Source organism: Nanorana parkeri, unplaced genomic scaffold, assembly GCF_000935625.1.
Source record: "Nanorana parkeri isolate BGI_ZX_2015 unplaced genomic scaffold, ASM93562v1 scaffold1023, whole genome shotgun sequence".
In the NCBI taxonomy this organism is placed as follows: domain Eukaryota; kingdom Metazoa; phylum Chordata; class Amphibia; order Anura; family Dicroglossidae; genus Nanorana; species Nanorana parkeri.
Genome location: NW_017307291.1, coordinates 580,650 through 602,013, shown reverse-complemented (window position 1 = coordinate 602,013; position 21,364 = coordinate 580,650). Strand labels below are relative to the sequence as shown.

Below are 21,364 nucleotides of genomic sequence, written 5' to 3'. Positions count from 1 at the left end.
CCATAGAATTTGTCTGGCCGAAACCGAAAAGGACTTCGGAATGCCAGCTGGCAGTGGCACGATTCCGCAGACGGCAGCTGAATGTAAATACAGCAGGCAGTGGGCTGGTGCAGTAGCCAGCCTGCTATTGGCTATTTCAAACTGCAAGAGCCAAAAGCAGGCTGGATATTGCACCCACCCACTGCTTGCTGTGCCCTCCTCCCAGCATGGAGGAGAGAGCTAGGGGATCCAACCAACTAATCAACAATGAGAATAGTTGACCACTATTCTCATTATCAATTAGTTGGTTGCAGCCCTAGCACCCAGAGAAAAGTAGTGCATGCACTGCAACAGCTTATCTCAGTGTTTCATCAAAATGCAGTAAAAAAAACGGTGTAGAAATCTAAACTAAACAAGCCACTTCTGAATGGGCTCATACACATTGAGGTGAATTCATCAAAACTGGAGCTGACAAAATCTGGGGAAGTCACCCAGCGCAACCAATCTTCTCCTCTGTTCAGCTGAAATTTGAAAATGAAAAAAAGATGCTGATTGGTCGCCATGCACACTTGCTCCAGATTTTGTCTGCTCCAGTTTTCATGAATTCCACTCATTCTGTTCACCCTTCCCATTATACGGACACTTCTTGTAGATAAAAACCATGATTTATTTAGACTCTTACAGCAAAATTCAGCTAGAATTCACAAAGCATAAATAATATAATCTCAGATAAATTTTAAAAAATAGCACGGAGATGATAGTCCAGTGCCTGCAATGCTATTTATGGATGAATACAGATTACAGTAAATCTTTTATAAAGTAAAGCATAATCAAGGCAGCCTAACAATTAAAAACAAGAAACCTCAGGTGATCTGCACTTTTATTTATCCCATAAATTCTTCTGATCATATATTGACTCTCTTGAAAGTCAGCCCGTTACGCTACCCCTCCCCTCAGGTTACTACTGGCTCTATACTGTAATGGACGGCCTTCAGGACCAATAGTGAGGTGGTAGCAGTTTTCTAGTAGAAGAGGCTCCAGGGCCTCTAGAGAACAAAAGTGTGTGTGTGTTGCAAGGATATCTACATAGGTCTGCAGTGGTGGCTTAGCCACTTAAAAGACCAAGGCAAAAAAAAAAAAAAGTGAATTAACCCTTGCATTGGGGCTACCCCTGCATTGCAAGGGTTAACTGCTCCTCTTCATCTAGGAACAAAAAACACACCACTTATAATCCCCTGATCCTTTGAGCTGGCTTGCTTTTAGCCCTCGTTCACACCTGAATGTTTTGTAGCGCGTTCTACAAAACGCTCAAAAATATAAATCCCATTGTATTCAATGGTCTCGTTCCCACCTTGGCGTATTTCCGCCCGTCCCTAACGCACTACAAAACGGCCCACGCCTGAAAAGGTACATGTACTACTTTGGGCCGTTTTGTTGCGCGTTTCCATTGGGCTACAGCCAGGTAGCCTTCGGAAACGCGCAATTTTTACCACGCATCGCGGTAAAAAAACCTCGCGGTAAAAAAACCACGCGACAGACGCGCATATGCAATACGCCTAGGTGTGAACGAGACCTTAGGCCCCTTTCATACAGCTGGTCTCAGTTTTTCAGGTGGGCATGATCGGATGCACAATGCAAGATCGTGCCAGATCGAGGGTAATCTTATGTAAAGAGTTACATGTCCACTCCGCACTGCTGTGATCAGGAGGGGATCTGTACACCGAGTCCATGTGAAAGGGACTTTAAACCGGTCCTTCCAGTGCCTCTCTCTCAGCTGTCTAAGGATCCTTGTGTCATTATGTTCTATACACAGTGTATTGGATGCGAGGACACATACCATTTCTACAGAGTAGTAGGAGACAGGCTGGAAGGAAGCTGTCCAGCTCCAGGTGACTGGTGTAACTTTATTTTAGTCCCTAGGCGAAAATGAGCAGCTAACCTTTGCAGTGCAGAGGTAGCCCTTCTGCAAGGGTTAATAAAACAAATTTCCCAGAGTTGTTCTGTAAAGAACACTACCAGCAGATGCTAAATAGTTATAGCGGGTGAACAGCCAAGACAAGAATCCTAATATCCAATTCTAAACCATCTTTTCATACCAGCCAACTACAAATAACTGAAGTAGTAAGGATAACACAGCCTAAAAAGAAAATAAAAAAGGATAGTAAATTGAATGATCAATAAGAAACTTGCATTCACTCAAATTCAAAGTTTAGACCGGAGAAGCACATGAAAAGCTATCACGTGTCCCAGCAGATGCTGCATAGTTACAGTTTGCATAGTTTTCTCCATTACAAAAAGACCAGCAAGAGGGAAGAGAAAGCAGAAGTCAATCTTATTTCTTAAAGGGAAAGTATAGTGTATTTCTAGTGAGCACATACTATAAGTTATTATTGCAGCTCTGTATTGGACTCGGCTGCACTTGAACCTTCCTGCTTAACAACGGTTGAGATAAACTCACAGTAAGTGGGGTGTTTTTTTTTTTCTTCAAATATGTTGACCAATCAATATATCTGCATGCTAAGAAAGCAGGAAGGTGCAAGCACAGTGTACAGAACAGGAAGCAGAGCCAGGAGGATGTAATTACATTATATATACACAAGCTCTGCCGATATTACATTACAAAATTATACACACGTGTAAATATACATCAAGGACAAAACTATACATTCCCTTTCAGCAAAGTATCTTGGGCAAAAATTGCGGGGAAAAAAAAAGCTCAAAAACGTTCAACCCTTAAAGTTGGTAAATAGTAATATGGGGGGGGGGGACGACGACACCACCACGAGATAATGTTGCTCTTTTCTAGAACTGCAAGAAAACCATATAATAGGAAAAATATATTGTATATAAAATATAAAACAATTTTTGGGGCTTTAACAGATCACACTATTGCTCCCACCTTTATTCTTTGGATTACAGGGGATGTATGTAGGACATTACAAGTTTTACCAACTTCTCAATTCAGACCAAGTGTAATCACTTATGCAACACCAAATGTTTTCAAATGGCAAATGGAGGACTTCTATGCAATGTGGTTTATAAACATCATTGCAGAAAAGCATCAGACAGCCGCTGCGCCCATTATTGGCGGTGAACCGAGCACTCACAGGACGGCTTGGTTCACGGACAGAGCCGCTTGGATTAGTACTTGTGATCACAAATCACTGCCATCACAGATGTATACAGTTTAGGGTTTACATCTGGAAGCCCGTTCCTTCTTACAATGGAGTAAGGGAGAATGGAGGAATGAAATAATCATTCATTAAGCTGGCCAACCACCAAGTGAATTTCGGCTGGTTCATCGAGAATTTACAAAGTGGGTGCTGGTGTCTACACCCTTACGGCGGGCATGTCTCGCTCAGCTGATTAAAGGAGCTGGTCCAAAAGTCTTTGAACGAACAGAGTGGGCAGTCAGCCCACAGGTTGAATAAAGAAATATTACAGTGTATGGCCAGCTTTAGTTCCTGATCATAGTATACATCACAGGCAGCACACTGGGATTTTTCTACACACACTTTCATTCCCCCCCCACAGCCCCTTCACCTCTTATCCTGCACATAAACCCCCTCGTCTCCATTCTCCCATGCCGTGCACATAATCCCCCTTCATCTCCATCCTCCCCCTCTATGTAACCTGTACATGAACCCATTTACCTCCTCCGTCTATGTATTGCCCGTGCATTATATATCTAGTGCACCATTACCAAGCTCCATTTTTACCTCAATACCAGAATCTTTCCTAACTTTAAAACAATTGTGGAAAAACCTTGGGGTGTCCCATCTGGCAAAAAGGAGCCATTTTTTTGTACTGCTGTGACATTTTTATTCAATAAAACACAAAAAGGGGACCCCCCCCTCCAAAAAAAACTTTGTCCTTTTCCCCTTTATATAGTAGAAATTAAAAACCCCACTTGTTCCACAAAAAATCTGCATCTCAAAAAAAACAAATCTTATTTAGGAAGACTGTGGCATAGTAATTGTCAGTCAAGCTATCACAGCAATGAGAACTAGGCAGATAATGAAGGGAGCAATACAGGCTGATACTCGAGTGGGTACATCCAATCAGATTGTTCAGGTATTTGGGGAGCCAACGGGGCCGACTAGCAAGATACTGAAGCTTGGCCCAGTGGGAGATTACTCCGTCCATACAGTTTAGCGTAGATGGAGGAATTTGTTGCACTTTTTCCATCTGACCATAGAAAATCCATAGGTGTGTGGCCAGCTTAAGTAGAACTATGAATCAATCATGGAACAGTATAGCTATTTGTTAAAAGTTCTAGCTATAGAACAGGCCCACAGGATAAACCTTTGATAATTCGACATGATTTTATGTATGAAGGTTGGTCTTTGGTTAGGCAAAGGAATCCAGTTAGAATAGGTTTATTTTCTCTGGAGTTCCTCTAATGGCTTGGTATTCAAAAATATTTTTTTTAAAAGGAGTACATTTCAAAGGGTTGTCAGATATCAATTAAATAAACTATACATTATATAGCAAGTACACATGTTCTACAGTTTTTCTTTTAAGTTAAAAAAAAAAAAAAAAGCAAAATATATCCTTTACAGAATTATCCAAGTCAAGGTTTAAATGACATACTGAATGACGTTTACCAATATATATTAAAAAAAAAAAAAAAAAAAAAGGTAATTGGAGTTTTTGAAACATACTGCCTGCATGTTCTCAGACAGATGGGGACTTGTCTGCATTATGAGGAGTTCCTGTAATATTTCATTTTGTAATGGAACACCCCAAGGTGGATAAGGACAGTCAGGCTCTTGTGGCTGGAATCTCCCAAGAGACAAGACAACTGGTGACTCACCTACCAGACCATAGAATTAACCAACATATCACTTAAAGGTGGACTAATCCTTTAATGTTGAGTTTTTCCCAATTAGAGAGTTGAACACAAGAATATGAACTTTCAAATCACAAATTAAATCATGAAACAAGAAAATATACGTTAATAGTACAGAAATTCTTTCATAAGATTTTCAATTTTAATCTTTGGTGAGAGAGCACGGCATTCTTCACCAGTCAGCGATTGGCTCCTGTTAAGATAATTTTGATGTAAATAAAATGCTGCAGTTACCTCAGCAAAACAAATCTGAATATTAAATGGCTAAGGTACAAAGGAAATCTGAAAATTAAACTCCCACCCCTCCAACACCGAAAACTTGGTTTTAACTGAGATTTGATCTACATTAGATTGTTTTCCCCATGAACGCTTCCTCCATCACGTTTTTTTAGCATGTAGTGTGCTTAACGAATTTCACATTTTCCTTACAAAGCCACTTCTAATACTTTGCCAAAAATAACCGTCCTGCAGAACTACTATTTTTCTTGACTCTAAACAGGTTCTGGCTCATGCAGTGTCCAAAGAAGCAGTCATGTTCCTGGCTAATCTTAGAGAGTGGCAGGAACGTTGGACAGGATTAAAAACAGTGCAGAGTAGAGGTGGAAAACTCATAACACATTAGCACACTAGTACAAAGCAAACCATCTGTGCACTGTTTAAGAAAAAAATGAATGGGCTGCCCGAACACAATGCACATAATTGGGCCCTAAAAAAGCATGAAAGCGCTTCATGAAAACTTTATTGACCCCTGCAGTGTGGCTTCCCCCGGCACTGCAAGGGTTAAGTGCTTGTGTCTAGAGACAAAAATAACACTATATCGATAGATAGGATATCTATATATAGATCTAAAGGATATCTATATATAGATCTCACTTGAAGCTCCGAGCCGGCTGCAGCATTGGAATCTTCCTCAGCCTCCTCATGTCTATACACTGTAAAGATGTTGATGGTTTATGGGACCTTAGGCTGGGTTCACACCTGAGCGTATTTTTCGCCACTCGTTTTTTTGTTTGAATTTTTTTTGTTTCACTTTTAAACTTCCCGCCGGCTCCGCCCCCTGCGACGCAGTTGCTCGCAAGGGACAGAACCCGGAAGTCGGCAGCCGCCGGAGGACACAGCGGGGATCGCGGTCAAGGTAAGACCTGTACGCTGTATTCACGAGTGTAGCTCGGGGTTACCGCTTTGTTAACCTCGATCCACACTCTGGAATACCAATGGAAACGCACGGAAAAACGCCCCAAAGAAGCTCCTGTACTTCTTTGGGCCATAGGCAATCATTGGTTTTCACACGTAGGAACTCGCTGTAGAACGCCCACGTGTGAACCAGGCCTTAGACCGCTGCAGAGGAGGGGGGAGAGACGCTGGAAGGACTGTCTAAGAATAGGCTCAGAGCTTCAGGTGAGTGAGTACAACTTTTTATTTTAAACCTAGACACTAACCAGACACTCCCGCATTGCAAGGGTTAATTCAAAAAATTCCTGGAGTTCTTTAAAAGTAGACCTATATTCTGAAAACAGGAAATATAGCAACAGTACAGCATAAAGCATATAATAGGTAACTGCTGTTGTGAAATAATTACCTCTGCTATAGAAACCAGTGTTCTGAATTCACCCTACAGACATCATCCTTGCATCAGGGGAAGAATAGTGTTCAGGCAGAGCTGCTGATTGATTGGGATTTGTCTGAATGAAACCCTGAGCTCCATTTTCTGCAGCAAAGTCATTCATAGTTTTAGAGAATCTAGGTCTACCTTAGCCAAGACCTGTGTGTGGCTTGAAAACCACAATTACGACATGTCCAAGTGTACATTGATGTACTTAGAGGTCTGCAAGCACTCTCCAGACCCTGCAATACTGTCTATTGCTGATGACAGAACCGCCCAGTACAAAAGATACCAAATACTATTTTAGTGACTTGTTAAAGGTCACTAGCTTTACTAGGAGAAAAGAAACCAAAGAATCTCAGCTGGCTTACTGTACATCATTTGGCCCTGAAGTCTCAGAAGCCTGAAGACAAAATGTCTTAAGTGCTTTGGTTCTTATGTCAGGACAAAACCTCAGGAGTTCATTTGTATTGCTGCCATATGAAAGACATCCTCCCAGCTATTACACTAGGCTGGCTACAGAACTCTACTGTAGGTTACCCCTTCTTACTAATACTATACAGATTTAGTGATCCAAAATGATTGTTGCAACAGAAATTCGCATTTGAGGAAAAAAATAATAGCACAAAAGGATAAAGAGAGAACAAAACATGCACCCAATGTAGTAGTTTCCCCAAGCCTACAATTTGGCTCATGGGCATTTGTGATAAAGAGCAGGGAGGACATTTTGCAATGCCTCCTATAGGATTACAAAATCAGAAAAGTTACATTAGGAGGAGAATACAGTGCTGACAAGTCCTGAGTTCGAAAATACAAAAAAAACTTAAAACAGTAAGGTAAAAGAGAAAACCAGCCTTTTTAAAAGATCTATAAATGAAGATTTTATTTCTATAGTGTCTGACTATGCACCAACAGAGGGAAGTCCCTTCTTAGCACTAATAAGGCACCTGAAATCACTGACTGGATTCAGTCACTGTTCTGATATTTATAAAACCACGACAAGTAGAAGAATTCTCAGATTTCTTAGATTGTGATCATCAAATCTACCTGCAGGAGCTTCAGAAGAGAAAATTAAAAGCTTTACAGGTTTATAAAGCAATCCCTGAAAGAACCAAAAACACGATTGTTATATCAAGGCACATATCGTTAAATATTCTCAGGCAAAGGGTAATCAATAACGCAGGGGTTGCTCAGCCAATGAGTGTTCACTTTAAACGGTCCCAGTTAAAAAAAGCAGCACAAATTTATCTTAGCTCCACCAATCGGCCCTCCAAAAATCAAGCCTTCCAATGTGTGCTTCTTAAAAGGTTTAGTCACTGCTGTCATCATCGTCGTCGTCATCATCAGACAGGTGATCGGTTGTTTTGGGGGAACTGGATAGGGAGTCTGATCTGGTTGACGGATTGGAAGACAAATCTCCACTACACAATCGCTCAAAGCAGTAATCGCAAACCCGTACAGCCTTTGAAGATTGGTTCGGCAAAAGGAACCTTTTCTCAGAGCAAGGTCCGCAAATGACAAAACCACATTTCCGGCAGTGATGTCTCCGGTTAACGGGGGTAAACTTCACTTTCTTACAGCGCATGCAAGTATGAGCCTCAGAATCTGGAATCCACACCGCCGCGTGTTCGCTATTTGGGGTCTTGCCACTTTTAGAAATAAGATCGTAAACACACTTGTTGAGGTGATTCATCCATTCGGATTTCTCGGTTGCTGTGGCGGCATACACTGCAAACGACTTGGTAGGGGTTTTGATGAGCCACCCATTGCGCAAGTCCCCCTCGTCTGGTATGGAGTCTATTGTAACATTTTCGAGAGGGATGATGTGCTGTTTGTTGTACTTCTTCTTTTGAATGACAATATTGCCATACACCAAAATGTCATTGAACAGGAAGAACTGCCGGGCTTTTGGTTTCTTCCTGCAGAGTTTTGTTAACACACCTTCTCCAATGAGAACTCGACCTTCGATAGCCAGCGGTTGTCCAGCTGTTCCAAAGCAGCTTTCCACTACATTGATACGTTTTGAATTGGCTTCGCTGTTTGCCAGACGATCCACCATTTTTTACTCACCAGATCTAAAATGTTAAACAAAAATAATTAAGTTTTTTTTGTTAAAAAGAAAAGACAAATGAAAGTTTCACTAGAGATTAGGAGACTGACATTTTTAGAAAGATCAATAGATTTATACAAGATTCCACCTTCAGCAGCTCCAACCTTACATTATCTTAGCTAATCAAGTTTAGCCTTGATTGGCACTACCCTCAGCCAATAACTGCTGAAGTGTTTTTCACAGCTGAAGTGAGGAGCCCCTTACGTTAGCATAGCCATATGGAATTTTAATAAGACATAAGGTTAAGAGGAATCATGTCTTCTAATTACTCCTGATTTTTTTGCATGAACGTTTGTAGGAAAAATCCCATTGGACCATTCGATAACATCAGAGACTTGGTGATTGTTATTCAAAATTTCATTTTTCTTTAACATTTGTTTTTGGAATGAATGGAGCTTCATGAACAAAAACCACATTCGCCTTTAGAATTTCGTTCCATCGAGGAAAGTTTTCCAACAGGTGCCTTTAAATTTTTTCACCACTGCGGTCGAAAATTGATAAGCGATGTCACCACATCAACGAATTAGAAAAGCGAACAAACGTTCCGAAATAGATTTTGTTTGTTTGCATCTCTAACAGTGTATACCCTACTTGAGTCTTTGGTAAACCCAAAATTAGATAGATACATACATACATACATACATACCACAATGTCGACAACCCTCACTATATAGTACACACATTTTTCTGGAATGTTTATTTGCTCTGCATTTATCCCATGATAAGTAAAGCCAAGAGGTGTGGCATAAAGAAGTAGAATTTTCTTTGCTGTGCTACTGGTGAATGTTTAAGTTTAAAACGTCCCAACCCAAAGTCAAGATGTATTCTACCCAACACCCTTTTTCTCAGGGTGTCATATCTGCCAAATTCCACAATATGGACCGTTTTAATTTTCATTCTACTTTCTAAAAAACCCGCAAATCTTCACTGGCTTACATAAAAAAAAAATACACACAATTTATTTTTATTTTTTTAAATAGAAGTGTCAGTAATCTTGTCTCTGTAACTCATCTCAAACCTCAGCACTTTCTAGTTGGCGCTTATTCATTATGCAAGATGTTAAGCTAATCACAATCTTCCCTTTCTATAGAAAACCCATCTCTTAGCAATGGCCACAGGAACACTTTGGAAGTATTTTGTCAGCACAAAACTTCAACCATTTATAGGATCTAGTTATGGTCACTATTTGCCAAAATATACATTATAGTCATTCTGCCAAACAGAAATCTAAAATGTACACGTCGAGCAGCTATGCAACATAAAAGATTACGGACTTTTCCATTATATTGTTTCTTTGAGATATGCACATTTCTGCAGCTTCCATTATGGTTATAAAAGCTTGAGCAGCAAAATAAATAAAAATGCCATGGAACCAAAAAGAAAACATCCCACTACAGTGCTAGAACAGGGTTTTTACATGGTGAATGGATATCCAAATTAACAGTCCCCTCAGCAGACATAAGAAAACCGACTCACACCAATAAGGATGATTCATTGTAGCTACCAGCAAAGACTGGCCAAGACCAATCCCAGCCCCCTCCCAAGAGATATCCGCCTAAAACACCAATCAGGGCACAGCCTGGTATTTTCCAAGCAAGGTGGCTGGTGGGTGTGCAGATATTGATACCTTGATTTGGATCTCAGTACATGTTTCACTGCAGGCACACAATACTCAAAAAAAAACATACTAGAGAGACATTCAACCTACGAGGACAATATGACAGTTCCCAGTATCCAGGATAAGCTTGAGACATATGAACAGTTTCTTCCCATTTTCAGAAAAGTCAGTTCTTACTCTTGTCCTAGATGTCGTTTGTGGCAAATCAGTTTTCTTCTCCCACCTCAAGACATGTCAATTGCGGCAGGATATTAGAGCTCAGTAGACTCAAGAAATGACAGGAACCAGGAAATATTTTGGGCCCACTTCTTCGTGGAGCATTAGTGTGTTAATTTGTGAGTTAGCCCTCGTTCACACCTGAACGTTTTGTAGCGCGTTCTACGCTCGACGAACGCTCTACAAAACGCTCAAAAATAGAAATCCCATTTTATTCAATGGTCTCGTTCCCACCTTGGCGTATTTCCGCCCATCCCTAACGCGCTACAAAACGGCCCACACCTGAAAAGGTACAGGTACTACTTTGGGCCGTTTTGTTGCGCGTTTCCATTGGGATACAGCCAAGTAGCCTTCGGAAACGCGCAACTTTTACCGCGAATCATGGTAAAAAACGTGCGACAGACGCGCATATGCAATACGCCTAGGTGTGAACGAGACCTTAGTGTGCACGGTGCAAAGGCAGCCCAATTACCATTGATGGGCTGCCAGCACAGCCCAACGTGCCTAAAATTGCACAGGACCCTTTTTTTGTAAAGCAACATACTACAGCATAGATGTGTTGGCTTAGCGTACTGGGGTCCAGGTTAATATAATGGCATTAAGAAGTGCCCTTACAGTTTCTCAGTCTATTTTGGAACTCCAGATCATGCCCGAGTCACATAACCAGAGAATTTCATGCAGCAGCCCACTGTGCATCTAGCTCTTCTGTTTTCCGTGCGAGATGGGAGTCATCTGGTAAACTGAATGTTTGAAAAGATCAATTCAATTGTTTTTAAAAATTCATGTAGGCTGGCACAGCACTGACTTAGCACATATACAGAAGTAAAAACAGTAGCATATGTTCTTTAAATAATTGGAATGTGAAACTTAAAATATATTGAAAGATGAAACACTGATGTGAAATTACCTTAAAATAAAAAAGCTTTATTAAAGCCCCTCTGCAGGATATTCCCCATCCCCCCAAACCAATCCTGTTCATTTTTTTTCTTTTTGCCTTATGAAGCAAGTTGTACTCACCTAAGTCCACCATGCAGGTCCCTCACCAGTACTGTTTCAGGGTGTGGGGGACCTCTAATCGAACACCACAGATGCAGCTGACCTGGCTAGTCCCCTTGCATTGACATCACTCCACTTCTGGATTTTGATTTCCCCACTGGACGACCAATAGGAAGTCATGTAGGCAATGATGGGGGCACCCAAAGAAGTCTAATGTGAAAGAAAGAAATAGAGAATGCTCTATAGTGGAGCATCAGGTGACCGCACCTTTTTGTTTTAAGCCAGCAATTTGGGGGTGGGAGTTAATATTATCGTGGAGATCAATTTAAATCAAAAGGTAAAACCATGATCTTAGGTGCTATGTTTTTTGCCTCTAAGGTTCCAGATCTAGAAGTACAACAGAAAGAAGTGTGTTGCCCATAGCTATCCAATTCGCTCTTTCGTTTTTTTAACGTGCAACAGCGAGAAAATGACCGCTTCCCAAACCAACCTGTCAGGTTCCAACAAGCTGCTGTTCCTTTTAACAACTTGTATAAACAAGGGCACATGTTTGCATGTCACATGCAACTGTACAGAATACTTAGAACAGCCAACCACTTGAAGCATCAGGAGCAATAAAGCAGAACAGTTGTTACTGTGACACTAGAAGAGTAACATAAGCTGTCCGAGAATAGCTGTATGGCAGCCCGGCCAAAGCTTTACATTGTAAACCTTTTACAACAACCAAACCTGTTCTAATGTATACTTCAATTATGCAACAGCACATGCAGACTGGGGTAGTGTATTATGCATCTGATGGTCACAAAGATCCTTCTGCCTCCCGTGAATAGGCCTGCCCTCTCAACTAATGATAAAAGCACGGGACCTACAATCTTCTGTCCGGCAGGTAGAGGCTGTGATGAGCAACAAGAGGAAATAATAAATGCCCGGTCAAAGAGATTTGACAACATACTGGAGGAAAATCTTAGACACCAAGAATGCTAGTTATCTCCCTTGAACAAGCGGACTGTCCACATTAATCTTTCTGCATCCATTCTATTGCATGCTTTAGACAGGTAGTCATCTACATCTTTGAGAGACTGAACTAAAATCGCCCGGCCTTAAACTTGCACCTCACACCTGCTTATACAGCCATATTGTCCGTTTCTCTTTTAAGCAGAAATGAGAGAAACCGAGAACAGAACTCTATACAAAGCCGATCATATCCCTAAAAAAAAAAAAAAAAAAATGTCTGTACTGCACTTCTCTTTAGTCTGCTAACCACCAGCAATTCTAAGATGGCTTTAGCGATGGGGCTCTGCCTTACCACAAGCTCTATGTGCCAGGCCGAGCATGACAACCTATCCTACAGACAACAGGTGGTCACCTGCAGTTTACAATGGACAACAGTGAGGCTCCTATTTCAATGGTAGAGGGTATTCTTGGATCTCCATTACGGAGCTAGCTACTGGCAAGTCTGAAATTTGGTGATAGTATGTATAGCTGCTCCTCTATGGCCCTTTAGGTCTTCTCCCTCAATTCTGACAGCATTTAAAAATGAGAACAAATTGCCTGTTCTCATCAATAGGAACCTTCTGTCCCACGGTCCACACTGAGCTATACAAATACTAGCCCCTTCTTGCTCTCAAGCTTTGTCACACGTCATGTTACGTTACAGGCACCTCTGGGAGACTGCACTCTACTGCATGGGCCTGATACAATTATGTATGCAGCAAGGTGGATTGGATTTAAATCATAATTTTTAACCACTTCAAGACCAGGTGTTTAGACCCCCTTCTTGGCCAGGCCATTTTTCAGTATTCAGCTGCAACTGTCATCTCTGTCCCGCAGCGGCTCCTCCTCTGACCCACTGTTGACTCACCAACAGAGTCCCCATTCACCAATACTGGTACAGATGCATTTCTCTTCAAACAATCATACAGTTTGCAGTGTACGTAGATTTGCAAAACAATGGGATTAATGGAATATTCCTGAACTTTGTTTTATGATTTATCTCATGGTTACTTACTGTGAAATTGTGTGAATGCATCAATGCAGTGCATGTTCTCAGCTTGCATTGAATGAGTTTACCAAAAATGTAAATATTGTGGAATATACAGCCTCATGCTACATAACTAAGCTCCATTTCATGCTAAATAAAATTATTAATGTATCTTAAGTAAGAAATCTTTTAGATTTTTACTCCAAAAGCCTTTTATTAAAATAAATTTGATTAAAAAAAAAAATCTGATTTTATTTAAAAAAATCATCGATTTGTATCCACCCTGGTATGCAGGCACTTCTTGAGGATATAAACTATATTTTCATACATGTAATGTTACATTGCAGGCAGTCACGTGCCAAGTCGGAAACTATATTAAGACTAGTGCATGGACTCAGCATGACTAGTTGCATCAAAACGAACATGTCACCTCTAAACCCAGACCAGACTAGGAAAGCTGCTGTCAGCAGCACACCCAGCTCAGACAAATCTGATTACAACATACTCTCCCCAACTATTTCTGTCCACCAATCATGCGACTATTTTTTCTTTAAAACCAAAACCCCTGAACACAGTTGGTTCAGGAAACTGCACGTATGTAACAATATTGGTAAACTTAGACTCAAGAGGAATGCAAACTTAATAAAACTGTGTTGCAGCAGAGAAGCTAAATGAAATAGTAAAACAATCTTCTACAAAGACACCGATCCTCTACTTCCTGTACATCTTGTGCACAATATGAACAGTGACATTTTAAGACTTTGGACTTTTTAGCAAGCAGTCTTGGGATTTGTAGTGTAAACAGAGATGGAAGAAGTCCATACCCCTAAAATGAATCTGAGCAAACAAGCTGTCATTTCAGATTCATACTGCAAGCCATGGAAGAGGAGGAACAGATGGAGGCCAAGTACAACAACTATATTTAACATTTCAGATGCCTTAGCAACTCGGTCTATAAAACATAAAGTTAAAGAAATTACTTTATTATGGTTCTGTTTGATAGCAGACAAAACTGCCAACGCCTCACTACTTGTCCTAAAAACATGTTGTAAAGGTTTTATCAAATATTTCCTGTATTAAAATGCAGCTTATTGCTTTGAAAATCAGCAGGGCTTCCATTATCTGTACATGCAAAACTCTTCTACACTGCACATCAATCCTCTTCAGCTGGCCATACACTGGCTGAGTTTCATCCAAGTCCTGCAGACTCGGCCAAAATTGGTCCAGTGTCTGGCGTCAATTTTTCAGTTGACTTTTTTTGATGGAGCCGGTCCAAAAAAATCTCAGCCATACAATCACTGCAGAATAGAAGTAGATTCCTCCATCCATGTTGGATGTGGGAATTGAGAGCTTTTACTCGTTCAGCCTGCAGCCATACATAACCCATGTAAAGCCAGGAGATGGGGGACTGCATGGCTCAGCAGGGACTTCAGGGTCTCTACTTCACCAGTTTCCTATCTACCACAAGACGCTTGATGAAATGTGCATCTGTGAGATGTTAAAGTGACATTAAATGGCAAAAAAATGTTTCCCTCCCCCCAATGTAAATGTTAGCACTTACCTTAAATGATGTCTCTTTTTCCGATCTTCCTCTTCTTTCCCAATGTTTTCATCTGTCCCTCCAGCGGTGTGATGTCACTCCAATCCAGCGCTAACTGCTCTGTCCCTCCGATCCTGCGGTGTCTGCAGGCGGGTGCACGCGTCCATAGACTTACCTTGCATCTCTTATCGGCCGGGAGACGAGCATCGGAACTGCGCATGCGCCCGCCCAAAGATCCTTTGCGGCCGTATGAGCAGTTCCTGATTCTCGGCGCGGGAACGAGCGGCGATAACAAGGTAAGTTTAAAAGGATTTTAAGCAGTTTTTTTTTTTTTTTTTACACTTCTTGCCTATATCTACTGCATGCTAGCAGTAGATATAGGCAAAAAAAAGGGAGGGTTTAGAACCCCTTTAAGATGGTGCAAGTGGTGGGGGTCTATGTAGAGGGGGAAAAAAAGAGCCGGAGTCTGTGGCCTCCATTTAAAACAGCACTGCATTTTATCTGCACTGGGCTATGCAGCAAACATTAAGAGTAAGCTGGCAGCAAAAAGAGATTTTAAAAAAACAACAACAAAAAAAAAAAAACACAAACCCACCACACCTATCCCCTGCCAATAGAATGTTTTTCAACTATTTCTTCACCAATGTTTCAGGTGGTCATGTAAAATATCTAAAAACCCAGCCCGGGGCACTACTGTTAATAGGGCGATGGTGCTGCCTATTGCCTGTATGCAACAGCAGCATTGTCACATGAAATGAGTGCTCCCACCACAGGGTAGAACTAGTCAAAGGAGCACCGTTACTGTACGTGTACAGATGCACATTTGGAACCAAACACTAAATCAAAAGCTGCGACACGTGCGGCGCTACACATTTGAAAAAAATTAAAAAGGAAAACACCGTTTCAAGAAGTTGGAAGGATGACCAGCGCCCACCAGCCGGTATAACGCTCCCAACACTTGAAAACTTTATTACAAAGGCAGTGTACCAACACAATGCTTGCTATGACGAGCGGTCATTGGTCCGTCCACCATTAGCTGATGGTCATCCTTGCAGCGAAGTGCAGGAGGGACCGGGTGGGGACGGGAGAGGAGGGAAATTTTATTTTTTGTGAAATAAACTAACTATATTTCAATTATACTTAAAGGTACAATACATTTAGTGGTGACCACTCCACTTTAAGCTGCTCACATAAAAAAAAAAAAAAAGCCGCGTTTACCTCAAGTCACACAACAGGGAACTACTTCAACATTTTTAAAGGTCACCTCCTAACGTGATTTCACCTGCAATGCACATTCACCATTAGCCCTCATTCACACGGGTAACGGCCGGCCCGTACAGATCCATGCATGGCCGTATCGGGCAGCTCCCAGGAAAGACAGGGGCATGCGTGTGATTACACGCAGCAGCCTGTCCTTATCTATGGGAGTACGCAGCCGCACACCGCCCTTCACGCCTGTGCAGGTGTCTGTACTCATAAGCTGACAGGATGGACCCTGTCTGCGTCCGAGCAGGGACACCCACACCTGTACGGACGTGCAAGCGTAGGGCGGCGTAGTCGCATAGAGAAGGACAAGCTGCTGCGTATAATCACACGCACCTGTCCTTCCCGGGAGCGGCCCAATACAGCAGTGCATGCAGCACGGATCTGTACGGGCCGGCTGTTACTCGTGTGAATGAGGGCTTAAAGGAGAACTATGGGGTTAAGGCTTTTCCCCATAGTTCTCCTTATGGTAACGGGAGGACACAAACTAGCGTCCTCCCGTCACCCTAGGCTCAGTATACCGCGAGCTGTAGCTCGCGGTACACTGAGACACCGCAGTATACCGCGGGCTGCTGCTCGCGGTATACTGAGACGCCGCAGCTGAAGCGGATCCCGACAATTGTGCCGGGATCCGCTCAGCTGCGTCACTGACAGCTGGCTCTGCCTATCTAGAGGCAGAGCCAGCTGTACCCGCCCCATCCGTTCCGCCAGTCAGCGCAGGTGGATCGGAGCAGGGAATCCAGCCCCTCCCCTGTCACGGCAGAGAGCAGTGACAGGATCGAGAAGTGAGCTAATGCCGTTATGTGTTCGCTCACTTCCCGATCTACTGAGCCGACCTGTGACATTCTCATTGTCACAGGTCGGCTAGAACTATGAGGGGAGTGAAAAGCACTCACCTCATAGATCTCCTTTAATGTCATGCAATGTCACTATACGGTCTATAAACTTGGGACAACATGCCAGCATTCAGATGTCAAGGGCCCAGTTAGGAAGACACAGACATCTGATCTGAGCTATATCTGAGACACACACACAGCTTTACCTTATGTAAACCAGTTTCAAGCTAAAGGTAAACTGCAAGGTCCACTTATCCTTCAGACCCCCCAGGTAAAATACTTCTAGCTTAATATTTAAATTGATTAAACTAGAACTAAATTCGAAATTGTTGTTGTAGTTTTGGATAAAGTAAGGGAGGGTTATAACTCACGATTGCCTTTTTTTTTCTTTTTAAAAACACACCTCTGCCCCGTTGGGGAGCAAGATGAAATCCCTCCAAAGAGCAGGAAATCCCTGGTGGTCAACAGGGTGACCAAAACTAGTGTCCTCACTGGAAGATTTCCCGTCTATTCCTGTTCTGACGACAACCCAAAATTTGGGATTTTCTTTCACTTTCAGTAATAACGGTCTCCTGGACAAATGGAGAGGGTGAATCTCCCTAATGGGGCAACAGACAGCAATAAAAACTTGGCTGGGGTACTATTCCCTCTCCACTACATCCAAAACAATTTTGGCTCCAGTTGCACTGAACACATTAGAAGCAAAATTAAAGCTGTACTCCCCTTACACCCTGGTTACTTGTGCCGGAATGTCTCCATTTGGGATCCACAGCTTGCCGGAAGGCCTCTCATGTCTCCCTTGCCAATGTGTCAAGAAAGTATGTTCATTCAATTTTATTCAGAAGGTTTGGGGGTTTTTTTTTTTTATAAAAACGTACCTACATTTTATCATGGTGGGAGGGGAACAAGGATGCCATTTTACCCTATAACTGAATACAAGCATGTTTTCATCCTTTTTACTGCTGATCTATTGCGGTCTCTTACAGCCACCATCTACATTCACTACAACGATGGCTGCATGGCATGTCTCAGGGCTGGGTTTTGATAGTGACAACAGTGGAACATGGCTTTGTAGTGGAGTGACAACACAGCACCACACCTGGGAGAGGAGATTTTACAGAATCATACAGAACATCTTATCTTGTAGTCACCAACAGAAGTCAGCAAACTGCACTGGTCGCAGCTACCCGTGATAATTGTGAATAATGCGGTGTGGCCTTACTGATGTAGGGTGAAAAAAAATGCACATGACCCTTTTTCAGTTTTACAACGCAGAAGTGTGAACAGGCCCTTATAAAAACAAAGCAATGTGCTTTACATATTTGTTAGCACTCCACTGGCTGTGGAAGCCACGAGAACAAAAATACAAATAAAAAGGGTAGGAAAAAATCATAAACAAAATTGAAGACATGGCAACCTATCAAAGTCATGTGACTGGCCTCTCCTCCAATTAGAGTTCTTGCTGCTGTGTTAAGCAGGACTCTAGAACACAACACAGCTGTATTTCTGCGAAAATAATGAAATATCCGTTTCCCTTCTTATTCTTCTGTTTCTTTGGAGCGAGCTTTTGGGCAGACTGCAAGCTACTCAACAACAAATTTAAAAAGAGAAAGCGGAGAAGAGACAGACACAGTGGGGACAGAGAAGGATTCCCTCATTACATAGAACACAGAACACCAGCTCAGAGATGGCAAACCCTTTGTTATGGTGGCCATACACCTGACAACCATTGTACAACTTTTTTTATGTCCCGACATTGCACCCTCGTTCAATTTTTGCCCAAATACCACATCATGCACAGACCAATGGAGTTTGCGATTATCGTTCCTCAGCACCACTAACTGGCCGAATTTCCTCGATCGAAAGAACCGATTTACATGCAGTTTTTTTTTGGTACGAAAATGCCACTAATCCATCGATTTTCATCAAACTCAACAACATTTTTAGGCTGCTTGAAAGACGAAATTTGGCCAGTTGTACACTAATTGCTGTTGTGCACTTCCCATCAACTGGATGATTTTTGGACGAAAACACGATTGCGGACGAAATTCAGGCGATAATTGTAAGGTGTACAAGGTGTAAGGTGGGCACCTTTAGGACAGTCACTGTCCACATCTAGTTTACAACTGATATTGAGATCCACCAGCACAGTACAGACCGGGTTCATTATGGTAAACATCGACTCTCCAGCCCCCTCCTTAACATTACAGTCGCAGGAGAAAACCTCAGTTTTGGAGTTTTCAGAAGAAGCAAGTGAAAGTAAGAAGAGATCTCTATTATTTTTTACGTTATGCTATGTGAATGGGAACATGCAACTAATATAAAAAGTAGATGTTATCCTGATGTGGCTGCAAAAAGTGGAAATACACTTGAAGAAATCCCCTAACCTTGCAGCAAGGAACATGGAATGCAAACCTGTGCATGTTCCTAGTTCTCAGGACTCATCCTCCATGCCACATAGATAAATTAGTCATGGAGCCATCGTCACGTTCACTGATGCATACGGACGCTGAGTTTTTTGAAGCTCAAACGCCCGCACCAGATTTAGAAAAGGGTTAAAAGACAGAAAATCCCCCTGGCCATGCGAGGGAGTCACAGGTGCTGCGTACAGCCTCCCATAGAAGGAAATGGATGTACGTAGGTATAAACCACACTGGTGTAAACATGCATATGTGCATGGATGCACACTGTAAATTCTGGCATATTCCCCCACCAGGGAGTCACAGGTGCCGCGTACAGCCTCCTATAGAAATCAAAGGCTGTACGTAGGTATACACCAGACTAGTGTATACATGCGTATGGATGGAAAGCGTAAATTCTGGCGTATATTCCCCTTTCTCTTCCAGGGAGTCACAGGTAAAGCCTCCCATAGAAGTCAATGGCTGTACGTAGGTATACACCAGAACGGCGTAAACATGCACAAGGTAAATTCTGCCAGGAAGTCACAGATGCTGTGTACAGCCTCCCATAGAAGTCAATAGCTGTATGTAGGTATACACCAAAAGTAGAGTAAACATGCATATGGATGGAGAACAAATTCTGGGATATTACCCCTTTCTCTACCAAGGAGTTACAGGTGCTGCGTATGGACTCCTATAGAAGGCAATGGCAGTACGTAAGTATACACCAGACTGGCGTAAACATGCATATGGATGGAGAACAAATTCTGGGATATTACCCCTTTCTCTACCAAGGAGTTACAGGTGCTGCATACGGACTCCTATAGAAGGCAATGGCAGTACGTAGGTATACACCAGAACGGAGTAAACATGCATATGGATGGAGAACAAATTCTGGGATATTACCCCTTTCTCTACCAAGGAGTTACAGGTGCTGCATACGGACTCCTATAGAAGGCAATGGCTGTACGTAGGTATACACCAGACTGGCGTAAACATGCATATGGATGGAAAAATATAAATTCTAACATATTTTCCCTTTCCCTACCAGGGAGTCACAGATGCGGTGTACAGCCTCCCGTAGAAGTCAATGGCTGTACACAGGTCTACGCTGCCGGTACCATATACATGCGCACATGTATAGATGCACAGTCCCAACACATGAGTGCATATACACTTGTCCAGCATATACCCGCATACAACCATTGACTTCTATAGGAGGCTGTATATAGCACCGAGGCTCCCTGATGAGAACGGGGTTGGAGGGCATTGTTGGGGAACACATCAGAATGACATTGTAGGTTCACCACCGTCCATGTACATGACCCCAAATGTAGGATGAAGTCCCAGAAATGGAGGACTGTTCTCTTCCTGGACTCTTCTCTCTCCTACATTGGAACTGTGAATGTTCCTGGTTACTTTGTATCAGTTTCTGGTGTCTCTTTCCTGTCATAGAAGCCGATTATTCTCCACAATGTTCTATATGGCCGCAGAGTCTCCCCCTCCCCCGGCAGGGACTGTCAGTTCTGCTACAAGTCCGTACATGGTATCACACCCCACTAGAATGTCCACCCCCCGCACTCCCGGGGTTCCCTCTCTAAACTTCACCACAACAACATGGCGGCGGCGATGCCAATTTGAGGAGGGGTGAAGGAGTTCTCTCCGCCGTGCCCCGCCGGCAGAGTTCAGTGAAGTGTATGGAAAGCGGCCCCACAACTCACCGGAATGGTCGGGGACGCCCAGGGTGTTTCCCAGCTCACACCGAGCCTCCTATCTTCCCGCGGACCGTCTCTCCAGGATCTGCCCGATCCCACAGCCTCCCGTCACCGGGGGGGAAGGAAGCGCGGCGTTGCGATAAATACAGCGGCCACGCCTCTCATCACATGTCACCAGGCCCCGCCCTCCCGGGGGGCACACCGCGCACATGCCAGGAAACAGGCTTGTTATTCCATGGAGAACTCGTACACAGCC

General features: G+C 42.7%; 1 protein-coding gene across 1 annotated transcript; it reads right to left on the bottom strand.

Annotated features, from left to right (window-relative positions):
• Positions 1-7,302: 7,302 nt before the first annotated feature.
• PLEKHF2 (pleckstrin homology and FYVE domain containing 2) lies at positions 7,303-21,358 on the bottom strand. The gene is made up of 2 exons (XM_018567227.1): positions 21,115-21,358; positions 7,303-8,509 (listed from the first exon to the last, which is right to left on the bottom strand). Exon 2 carries the CDS (start codon positions 8,491-8,493, stop codon positions 7,744-7,746), a length of 750 nt encoding a protein of 249 aa, XP_018422729.1. The 5' UTR covers positions 8,494-8,509; positions 21,115-21,358; the 3' UTR covers positions 7,303-7,743.
• Positions 21,359-21,364: the final 6 nt, after the last annotated feature.

Coding starts and splice junctions, on each gene's coding strand:
- PLEKHF2 (XM_018567227.1), bottom strand. CDS start 8,493: ATGGTGGATCGTCTGGCAAACAGCGAAGCCAATTCAAAACGTATCAAT.